Raw genomic sequence first — 12,236 nt, 5'->3', positions numbered from 1 at the left:
CTATAGCGGCATTCTTGGCCACCATTAAATTTATTTGAACTCGACCCTGCTCGACCAATCACATTCCCCGCGTGAGCACAAGCATATGATTGTGGGACATTGAAGGCAGCGAAGGATACATCTATGCTGCCTTCAAAAAACGACCTGATGGAGGTATCTCAGGAGACAGGAAGTAAAGCAAACATTGGATTTGGACTTGCATTGATGCATTCCTACATTGAAATGCTGCCTCCGAAAGCAGCATTTTAGAGCTTTCGGACCCAGCCATTGTCTCAATTTTATACTATAGCCTATTGTTTTTTCACTTACACCTACCTCTGACTAGGCGTAAGATTTAGTCTCAAACGTATGCTACAACAGGTATAAATTCTACGCTGGACTTAAGGCGCGTTTTACGTCCAGACTAGTCTTACGACCGGGTGTACGTCCAGCTGGTGCAACTGGCCCCTGTATTTGTATTCTGATTTAACAACATTAGTTTTTGAGGAATTGTTTGAGACAAAATTGATGCTTGACAGTCAGATATGAAATCATGGCTTACCGTTATAAATGTACATCACCCTGTGATTCTGACTGAAAACACGTTAACACAAAACACTAGGTTAAATCACCAGTTAAAACAATGTAGAGTAGTTTTGGACTCTGGCATGCTATTTTTGGCTACATGGAGCAGGACTCTTAAGAGAGAAGGGAGAGAGAAAAAAAAGCTTTCAGGGGCCCAGACAATCACGGGTGCCCAAAAGAGATTCATCGCCACCCTCTGTGAATTGCGGACTCTATGAACACCTGCACATGTGTCACGTCTGTCCATTCTCACCCAACTCCCAGAAGATTCTCTGTATAATTTCAACATCTACAGTTACCAGGAAAAGTGTAGTACTTTCAGCTTTGTATGATTCGTTTTACCATGTTTACATGCATCACTCAGTGTACGTTTACACATACACACGACAGCATTATCAAAACGATCTGCATTTATTTGGAACCTGGAAAACGAATAAAAACGATGTATTATGCATGCCAGGCCAGATGGCGCTCTTGCGCAAAAAATAAACCCTACGTGCTTGCGCACATCCGCATACACTGTTTTAATCTAAAAGCGATTTTAATACACTTTGTTGGCGTGAATGTGTGTTCATAGTAGTTTGCATATAAATAGTATGTCTCCGCTGGTTGTAGTGGTGAAGTAAATCTACTTTTGCTGGAGAAATAATAATAAGTATGTCATGCGGCACAAACATGCAGCATGGAGGTAGCCATTATTGTTTGGGGAATACTAGCGCATGCCTAGAGACTGAACGCATAATACACATGCGTATGACGTCATTCGTTTTTGGAAAACACTGCCTTCAGGGGGCTCTCACTAAATCCTTGGTGTTTCGAGTCTGATGTCATCACGCAACCGTGTTTTTTGGTAAAGGTTTCGTAAGACTAGAAACACCAAGGATTTAGTCAAAACCAACAAGCCACGCCCACGAATCTGACTTGAAACACCAAGGATTTAGTGAGAGCCCCTTCAGAGTTTACACGGAAACGATAATGCCGTCGTTTTCAAAATCTTGCACTTTGAGACTTGTTTTCAAAAGTTTGCACTTTCAGTCCCCCAAAACGCTGTTGTCGTGTAAATGAACAGCCAAAATGCATAAAAAGTTTTCTGTATTTAGTTGAAAACGCTTTCGCGTAAACGGCCTCTCAGGTTTCTGCAGATTTGTCATTACAGTCAATACAGATTCTGTCTGGAAACTCCTGCTGGGTTTCCATTCATAGTTGTGAGAGGTGTCTTCTGTTTTTTTTTGGCTTTAGCTGTCACACTGTGGACATAAAAATGTGTGTAAATGTGTGAGTGGCACTGACCAGGCAGTGACACACACACACACACACACACACACACACACACACACACTGACCTCTCCCTCAATCCTCAGCTCATCTCAGGAGGAAAAAGATAGAGGCAGAAGATTAGATTTTCATCCGTAACAGATTCATTTGACGGCAGTAAAGCGGATTATATCACAGAGCACAGAGAGAGACAGAACACATGATGAGGGAATGAAGGGGGAAATAATGATTAAGAGAATCTACCCTCTAATATACAGTTTCAAAGTTCATTGGTGACTCCCACGTCATAAAATGTGGAATGACATTATTCTTGACTAAATGCAATTGGCAAAAGCTGGTTTTGCTGTTTATTTTTGTCCCTTCTATGGTGTTAGTTTTTGGACCCACAGCATTATTAAGTTTGTACATCATTACAGCCATACAACTTTAGATAAAATGTGTGTGTGTGTGTGTGGGGGGGGGGGGAGGGTAAACTCTACGGTATGGGGACAAAATGTCCCCACAAAGATGGCAATATCTTTACAATATCTACCTTGTGGGGACATTTTTTGGTCCCCATGAGGAAACGAACTTATAAATCATACAGAATTAACTTTTGTGAAAATCTAAAAGAGCAGAAAGTTGTGTGTGATTGTTAGGGTTAGGGGTAGTGAATATGATATATAGTTTGTATAGTATAAAAACCATTGCGTCTATGGAATGTCCCCATAAAACATGGAAACCCAACGTGTGTGTGTGTGTGTGTGTGTGTGTGTGTGCGTGTGCGTGCGTGCGTGTGTGTGTAGGTGTGTTCATGTTTGTATATCCCGGTGGGGACCTAAACCTGTATGCACACCAACACATGGGGACTCGTGTCACCGTGGGGACCAAAATTGAGGTCCCCATGGGCAAAAAAGCTTATAAATTGTACAGAACAATATTTTTTAAAAATCTAAAAATGCAAAATGTGTTCTACGATCTTTAGGTTTAGGGGTTGGGTTAGGGATAGGGGATAGAATATACAGTTTGTACAGTATAAAAAACATTACGCCTATGGACTGTCCCCACGGAGATAGTAAACCAGACATATGTGTGTGTGTGTGTGTGTGTGTGTGTGTGTGTGTGTGTGTGTGTGTGTGTGTGTGTGTGTGTGTGTACGCGTGTGTGTGTGTGCCTGATTCACAAATGAAAGAGAAAACACAATAACTCCAAACAGTGCAATGAAGCTCTAAGGAATTGAAACTGAAGTTGACAGAACCCGGAGAGTGGAATTTATGGAAAGTTCATTTGAAAGTGAAAAAGACGTCTGTCGGCATATGAGATCATGTGCTGTTGCTCTCATTGGCTGTTTTATGAGGTATCTGGACAGCTGCTTCTGACACAGATGTCACACTGTCATCAATCACCTATGATTCCTACTAGATTCTCAATGTGTGCATCCAGGCATGCTGCTAATATTATCCACATCCCATTATGGTTGATTTTTTTCACTGCAGAATTTTAAGGTGATTTGGAAAAGGATATAACAAAGAAGTCTGTAGTATCAAGATGCTAATATTATGTGGTAATATTTCTTACTACACACCTAACATATATGCCAGCCAAGTAGAAACAGTACAGAAACCAGAAGCAGGGAGAAAAGAACCAAAATGCTATTTAAGGTGCCAGGGTACTCACATCTTCAATGGTGATACATTTAGAGTTCCTGTGCTGTTTGAATTTCTTAACACGCTCTTCATTTGGCCAGACGGAGCGACTGCATCTGCTTTGCTAGCACTTTTGGCCTCTTCAATTACTGACATAAACTGTCTGGAGGAAATAGCATACCACACGTCTGACTGACATATAAAACCAGCACTCAGAATATTTACTATAAATAATACAGCCAGAAAACATTTTAAATAGGTAAACTTCGAGAGTAATGGTCATTGATTTAACATTGATTCAATTTCTTACATTTTATGTTCGGACAAACCGTGCTGAACAGTGTCAGGTACAGTATGTGATGTTTAGATTTTTTTGGTTGAATGTTCATTCATAAGTAATGGGTGTTGGTTATGAAAACAATACAGAACACTGTTTGTCACGGTTAGGCGGAAGGAAGAACCCAATTGCAGGCAGCGGGGACGAAGGGGTTAAACAAAGACTTTTAATAAACAAATGAACAAAACAAAACCCACGATGGGGAAAACAAAACATGATAACAGGGAAAGACAGGAACATAAACTGACTACATTAAACTAACAAGACTAAATACAACACTAGACAAGAACTAAACTGACCTAAACACTTACTAAGACTTGACTAGATTTTGACAGTGTAATCCACAAGGAACAAGATAGCATGTACAGAGGTACAAGCACAACGGTAAGCACAAAGGTACAAGGACAACGATCGAGCACAGGACAATGAACACGAGGGTATTTTATAGGGAGACAAACAAAGGATAATTAACGAGGGGCAGGCGAGGAACATGATCACGGCAGGAAAGCAATACGGGAAACGAGAGGGGCGGGGCCAATGACCAGACACGAGAAAGCAAATGGCATGTCAATGGTAAACAAACCATGTCTTTCTCACACTAAACATAATCTGTGGCATTGACTGTCACGAACCTGCCACAAGACTAGAAAATCCTGAACAAGAAGGCAGGACCATGACACTGTTGTGCTGAGGAATATTCTGTGAACATGATATATTTTGTGAATATTTCCTGACTCTAATGGCTGCCTGTGTGAATGTGCATTCCTTTTCTCTATATAGTCATACATGAAGCTCAGCAGCTGTTCTCGTGGCTCTGTATTAATGACAGATTAATGGGTCAAAACATCTCAACTCGCATAACAACAAAGCTCACATTCTCCATAACTTCTAACCATTCATAGACAGATTCCTCAGTGGCCCTGTTCATATCCCCCAATAAATGAGCTCCAAAAAACAACCCCATAATTTATGTTAAAAATGGCGTTATTATGACCTATAGTTAAACGCCCTCTAGCTGTCTTAAAAAACAACAACAGTGCTTTGTGCCTGTCAATCAATAAAAAATATATATAAATAATGTGTGAACTTTTTACATGGTCCCTTACTCAAAAGTTGCTCTACGTTTATGCATCAGGTATCAGTATATGTGTTCCCTTGGATCAAACTTCTGGGATCAATGCTTTATTGGATTAAAGCCCACAATGTAATAGGATGAAAGTTGCTGCAGCATCATAAACTTTCATATTATCGGATTGGTGGTTTGGCCTCAGATAGGCTGTGAATGGTCCTCCAGTGATTTGGAGACTAAGTTGTATTCTCTTTTACTTCTCTGCAGGACCCCAGGAGCAAGCACAAGTTTAAGATTCACAGCTACGGGAGTCCCACCTTCTGCGACCACTGTGGATCACTGCTGTACGGTCTCATCCACCAGGGGATGAAATGCGACAGTGAGTAAGATCCTCCCACCACGTTCAGGATGGAGGTCGCCCTTTAACGCTCATCCACAAGCAGCTTCTCTTAACCAGATCTCACTGTAACAAAATCAAAGCCAGCAGGTTTTAGATGAGAGTGAAAGGGCACCCCGGGCCTGTTTAATGCATCTTACTGCTGTCTGTGCTCTAGGCTGGTCTCTCAGGGTCTGTAATGAGGTCAAATGGGTTTAAGAGTGTGTTTTGCATAGATGTGTCAGCGCTCCCCGTCCAGCGCTCTGGCTCTTAAGGGAATGTTATCACAGATTTTAATGAGAACAGATTGAAGTAAATGTATGTGGGAATAGCAGCATGTTCGTTAATTACATTTTTGCAATCTGCTCACCCACTCCTCTCCTTCAGTTTTCACATGTCAACTTCATCCTCTCGGTATCATACACGCCCCCACACACACACACACACACACACACACACACACACACACACAACACACCACACCACACAACACACACAACACACACACACACACACACACACACACACACACACACACACACACACACACACACACACACACACACACACACACACACACACACTTTCTCTGCTGTAGCCCTTTGAACGCTGTCCAATTACCAGCCTGTAGTAAAAAAACACTTTTTTGTAAGTTAAGCTATCTAAAAAAAACAGACCATCAAAGAGGGCCTGCAGTGTGTAGTGTGTGTGGGAAGGTAAACCCTACGGTATGGGACAAAATGACATTTTTTTGTCCCCATAGGAAACAAGCTTATAAATCATACAGAATTAACTTTTTGAAAATCTAAAAGAGCGACATGTGTGTGACTTTTAGGGTTGGGTAGGGAATATGATATACAGTTTACACAGTGTAAAAACCATTGCGTCTATGGAATGTCCCCATAAAAATGGAAACCCAACAGTGTGTGTGCGTTCATGTTGTATATCCCGGTGGGGACCAAACTGAATAACACACCAACACACTGGGACTCGCTCACCTGGGACCAAAATTAGAGTCCCCAGAAGGCAAAACAGCTGATAAATTGAAAGAACAATTTTACAAAGCTGAAATGCAAAAATTTCATGACTCTTTAGGTTAGAATAGGTTAGGGATTAGGGAAGAATATACAGTTGTACAGTATAAAAACATTACGTCCTATGACTCCCCACGGAAGTCAACCAAGGCCTGTGCGGTGTGTTGTGTGGTGTGTGTGGCTCTCGTGCGTGCGTTGACGTCTCGTGCGTGCTGCTCGTGCTCTGCGGTGTGGTGTGTGTTGTATGTCGTTGCTTCATCGCGTGTGTGTGTGTGTGTGTGTGTGTGTGCGCTCAAATGTTCTAGTAATAAATATAGTGAAACATCAAAAATGACTTGGGGGGACATTAAAGGTGGTTCCCACTATTTGAAACACTCATAAATCATATTTTATTTATATTAAGGTATGCATGCGTGTTATTGATCTACCTCTGAAACCGCTTTCTTTTTCTCTTCATTTTACAAAGCCCTCTTATTTTTTAGCCTTCCTCTCCAAACAAATGTCCTATAGAGCAGTGGTTCTCAAACTTTTTCGTTGTAAGGCCCCCTTTGTGTAGAGTGCATCGCTTTGCGGCCCCCCAAATAAAGACTTATAATCTAAAATTTAACATTTTTATTTAAACAAAAACATATTCGGTTATACAATGCTGAAACATCAATTCTTTTGTCTGGTGGTCTTATTTTTATGATGTTTGATTGCATAAAATCTATGATCAATTTCTATATTTCATAAAACTTACAAAATCTGTGGCCCTCTGGATCCATCTCAGGGCCCCCAGTTTGAGAACTACTGCTATAGAGACCACTGTTCACCATCCAGTAAATCAAGTTTTATATTATTACATGCCGTTATTACTTCTTGTTGAACATTGTTTAGTTTGGAAGAACGTTAGATTACAACAAGCACTAGTGTGAACTTTGTGTCATGTTGACTGTAATATGTTTAATCCTGTATTGTTTACAAATGAGTATCTCTAATATCCTTCCTTTGTGTTGCTTTCAGCCTGTGACATGAACGTTCATAAGCAGTGTGTGATGAATGTGCCAAGCCTGTGCGGTACAGACCACACCGAGCGCAGAGGAAGAATCTTTCTTAAGATCGAGGTCAGCGGAGACCGACTTCATGTCACAGGTCAGCAACCCCACAATGCACTGGGAATACATCTTGCAACACACATTATTATAGTGTACACGGTCAGGTTGTGTGAGCAGAAACAAACGTGTTTGCGGCTCAGGTTTAATAGGGCTACATGTGCACAATGTCAAGAGAAAGCTACCTAGTGATGCTTAGAGGTCAAGGTTGAGCTTTTTGACATTCACATTCACTGGATAATAACTGCACCGTTCTGTAGGCAAAAGACGTCTGTCTCCATTCATGGCTCCTCAGTAATCTGTAGTTGATTTATTTATCCTGAATTGACATTGTTATGTGCATATTGATTCATTGTGAGGTGTTATATTGACCCCAACAAATGTTGGAATATATCATAAATTACTTTAAATTTGCTTTATTGCTCACACATTACCTACCTAAGATTTTAAATAAAATATTAGGACTAAATGTAACTTTTTGATTTGTGTATATTTTATTTGTACATTTGATTGCTCTGAATTGAGTTTCAAGCTGTAGTTCCAGAAGGCACGGGAAAGAATATATGAAAATAACATAACTCTTATTTTCATATATTTATGTTATTATCACACAAATGTATTTTCTTGCTGACCATTTTTGAAGCCTCATTGTTTAAAAAGAACTACAATATCAGGATACTATTTAGAATATGTCTAGAATATGAGTTGCTTTGAGGTCAATGTGAGGTCAATGTTTTTACATCATTTTTACAGTACAGTATGCTTTAGGGAAAAATTAAATATATATATATATATAACAAAATATATAACTCTTTTTTTAAATAGCTTGTGTCTAGGTAAGACAGTTACAGACCTCTCTGTGTTCATACATCGTTAGTTTAAAACACATGATATTTTGCTTTTTTTACAGTACATGTGTGTGTGACGTGTGTATGTGCGTGCGTGCATGTGTGTGAGAGAGAGATTCAGGGTCGCAGCGGGACACAGTCAGGGGTGGGTCATGTATGCCAGGCTGTGTGCTGAAGGACTCTTCCCTGCTGTGTGAATATCAGCCCTGCTTATCTCTGCACTTACACACAAACACACTCACACTGGTCTGGAGTCAGTCTGGATTCTGCACTGATAATGAAACGTGATGTTAAGGAAGATCTACAGCTAATGGATTACTATTTTCTATAGTTTCTGTGTCTGACTAGTTCTGTGACTGTCACACCATTATTATTTGAATATGTTTTATCAAAGTCAGTCTCGTTCTGTCTAAGTGGGTGGTTCTTGGCTAGACAAAGCTGTCAATGTTATGAGAGGTGATGTGATGAGAATCCTTAGGGCTTTTGCGAGTTCAGCTCTGATGTAAACTTTATCTGTCCAGCCAGGAAGACAGTAGCTTCCAAACACACACACACACACACACACACAAACATTTACACAAACAGATACACACAAAACAAACAAACAAACAAACAAACAGTCCTCTAGCAGCCTGGCTTTTCTCTCCCTGTAAGATGCAGAAGGATGATATTCTTCTGTCGCTAAACTGAACTGTGTGTTCCCTTTCTGTCGGTCTCTCGACGTTGAGTCGAACCGACAGAATGGGGTTTGTCTTGAGAACCTATCATCTTCTGAGTATTTAGAAAAGGCCAATGAAAATTGGCGAATGAAATTTGCATGCCGGGCTCCTCCCCGGATGCTCATTCATTCACCTTTTGTTCTTCAGAGCCTACGCATCTGATGAGCAGCTCCAGATCATTGAGGAAGGGGATGGACACGATGTCTGTCTCAGGTGTTTGGGTCTCCAGCACGCTGAGGCAACCTTCGTGGATACATCTTGCCCGCACTGCGGGAAGATGCCTATCCAGACGTTGCGGTCACGGGTGGCTATATTCTTTATGGGTAAAGCCACCACCTCGTCTGTTACCCGATCAGTGACGGCAGTGACTACGGCCCTGCTGCCCGTTTTGGTTGACACCGGGGGTGATATGGGGATCACCGTGAACGTTAGACCGCCAGCCACAGGCTCACGGACCGTTCACGCCCCGTCTCGCTCGTCTGACCATCTCTCAAAAGACGGTCCTACCCCGTCTTGTTCCTCCGTCACGTACTCGGAAGTGCGTGACGAAGATGAGATGTCGATCGTAGCATCGGAGAGCGACTTCTTGGCATCCGACCCCGACGATTCCTCGGAGCTCCCTCCCCCGGGGGGTCGAGCCCAGGAAGAAGCGGACGTTGAGATGTCAATCATGCTCTTCCGGGCCGCTGCGAGCATTGGGCTGCAGTGCACAGCACCGCCTTTACCCCAGCGCTCGCGGTTGGATACGTGGTACCTGGGGTCTGAGCGCGGCTCCAAGCCGCGCCCAGCGCCGGTCCCGTATTTCCCGGAGGTGCATGAGGAGCTGAGTAAGACTTGGAACGCGCCCCTCACGGCTCGTTCCAATCAGAAAGGCTCAGTCGCCCTTACTTCCCTCGATGGTGGGGCGGCCAGGGGCTATGTCGAGATCCCCCAGGTGGAGCGTGCTGTCGCGGTGCACCTGTGCCCGCAGACAGCGGCCACCTGGAGGGCTCGGCCTAGACTCCCATCCAAGGCGTGTAAGTTTTCGGCATCGCTGGTGTCGAAGGCTTACATGGCTGCGGGTCAGGCCGCCTCCTCCCTCCACGCCATGGCCATCCTGCAGGTCCACCAGGCCAAGGCGTTGAAGGAGCTCCACGAGGGTAAGACCGACCCAACGGTTATGCAGGAACTCCGTACCGCCACCGATCTCGCTCTACGGGCGACTAAGGTGACGGCACGGGCCTTGGGTCGGGCGATGTCCACCATGGTGGTCCAAGAGAGGCACCTCTGGCTCAACCTTGCGCAGATGCGGGACGCTGAGAAGGTTCGCTTTCTCGACGCCCCCATCTCGCAGGGAGGGCTGTTTGGTGACACCGTTGAGGATTTCTCTCAGCAGTTCTCAACGGTGAAGAAGCAGACGGAGGCTATCAAGCACATCTTGCCCCGCCGTGACTCGGCCGTCGTCAGGCCTCCGAGATCCCGAGCGGCGTCTGCTTCCCGGCAGCCCCGGACCTCTTCGACTCCGGATCCGGCTCCAGTGCCCCCTTCTCAGGCTGCCTCCCGGAAAAGGACGTCAAAGAGGAAACCGCCTCCCCGTCAGCAGCCGTCGCGGAAGCAGAAGCGGCCCTGACGGAGAGACCCCAGGGAGATTGAGACTACCATCGGGCCCGATTCCAGCCACCACATCGCTGGGTCGGATAGGGACGGTTCCTGCCCCGTCCTACCATCAGCTGGTCCCCCCTGGGGGGCCAGCGCCCACTTCCTCACGAAAAGAGTTTCCTCTCTCTCTGGGTTTTCACAGCCGTTCCCACCCTCTGGTCGACGGTGGACGGCAACTCGACGTTGCGTCATGGCGAAGCGCAATGTCGAGTATAAACACCGGCCTTCAGCACTCTCAGACAGACAGTGCGTCGAGCCGGACAATCGCCAGGCAGGAAAGACAGCAGAGCGGATCTCCTCCCCGGGGGTCCTCCCCCGGCAAGGAATCCGTACTGCTAGCCATCGAACCACCCTCCGGGGGGGCGATGAAGCAGATCAAACCTCTAGTCCCCCTGTCACAGTTTCGGGGAGCCTGGTCTCAGCTTCCCAGACTGTCAGGTTGGCTGAGGAAGACGACCCGTCTCGGCTACGCGATTCAGTTCGCGACACGTCCGCCCAAGTTCCGGGGCGTCCTTTTTACCTCAGTCAGAGGCAGGGATGCCCCCGTACTTCGGGAGAAGGTCGCCTCCCTTCTGGTGAAGGGAGTGATCGAGCCCGTCCCACCGGCCGAGGTGTTCAGCGGGTTTTACAGCCCGTACTTCATTGTCTCCAAGGAAGGCGGAAGGTTGCACCCTATCTTGGATCTGCGTGTTATGAACAGGCACCTACACAAGCTGCCTTTCAGGATGGTCACGCAGAAGCGCATCCCGGCGTCCGTCAGGCATCAGGACTGGTTCATGGCAATCGACCTAGGACGCGAGCTTCATGTCTCGATCCTCCCTCGACATCGGCCGTTCTGACGGTTCGCGTTCGAGGGACGGGCATATCAGTACAGGGTCCTCCCCTTCAGTCTGTCCCTGTCTCCACGAGTCTTTACGAAGGTCGTGGAAGTCGCCCTCCTTCCCCGTTGGGAAGGAGGTGTGCGGGTACTAACTATCTCGACGACTGGCTCAAGGTGGGCACACTCTCGAGATCTGTGGTGTACACACAGGGACCTGGTGCTCCGGCACCTAGATCGGTGGGGCTACAGGTCAACTGAGAAAAGAGAAGCTCTCCCCGGGCAGAGCATCCTCTTTCTTGGTATGGAACTCGACTCTGTCCTCACGAGCGGCCCCGCTCACCCCAAGGGGGGGCGCGAGGAGCGCGCCCGGTCAGTGTTGAACTGCCTGAGATCAGACAGTCAGCGGTCCCCCTGTAACAGGAGGCTCCTGGGATTCATGGCATCCTCGGCGGGGGTGGCCCCCCCTCGGGTCGATGCACATACGACCGCTCCAACACTGGCTGCAGAGTCAAGTTCCTTGGAGAGCGTGGCACACCGGCAGCAGGCGTTGGTCACACGCTTTTCTGCCGACACACCCTAACCCCCTGGTCTCCATGACATTCTTGAGGACAGAGGTCCCCTTTGGGATGCCTCCCTGCAAGGTTGGGGTGCCGTGTGCAACGGGCAAGCAGTGTCGGGGCAGTGGACGGGGCCCCGCCTGCGTTGGCATTCTACTGCCTAGAGTTGTTGATTGTGCTACTTGCATTGAGGGACTTCCTCTCGTGCAAGGAAGCACGTGCTGCTCCGGTCGGACAGCACAGCTGCTGTGGGTTTTCTTCACTCACAGCAGCTAACATGACT

At 45.8% G+C, this 12,236-nt stretch overlaps 1 protein-coding gene across 1 annotated transcript in view; it reads left to right on the top strand.

Annotated features, from left to right (window-relative positions):
- Window positions 1-12,236, top strand: part of prkcab (protein kinase C, alpha, b) — a 288,207-nt gene that overhangs the window by 222,214 nt on the left and 53,757 nt on the right. The window contains 2 exon segments of the mRNA XM_057345103.1: window positions 5,138-5,249; window positions 7,283-7,411. Coding sequence (XP_057201086.1) covers window positions 5,138-5,249; window positions 7,283-7,411 — 241 coding nt within the window.

This window comes from Triplophysa rosa, linkage group LG11, assembly GCF_024868665.1.
Source record: "Triplophysa rosa linkage group LG11, Trosa_1v2, whole genome shotgun sequence".
NCBI lineage: Eukaryota > Metazoa > Chordata > Actinopteri > Cypriniformes > Nemacheilidae > Triplophysa > Triplophysa rosa.
The sequence above is the reverse complement of the archived record's forward strand: the minus strand, read 5'-3'. Positions and strand labels throughout refer to the sequence as shown.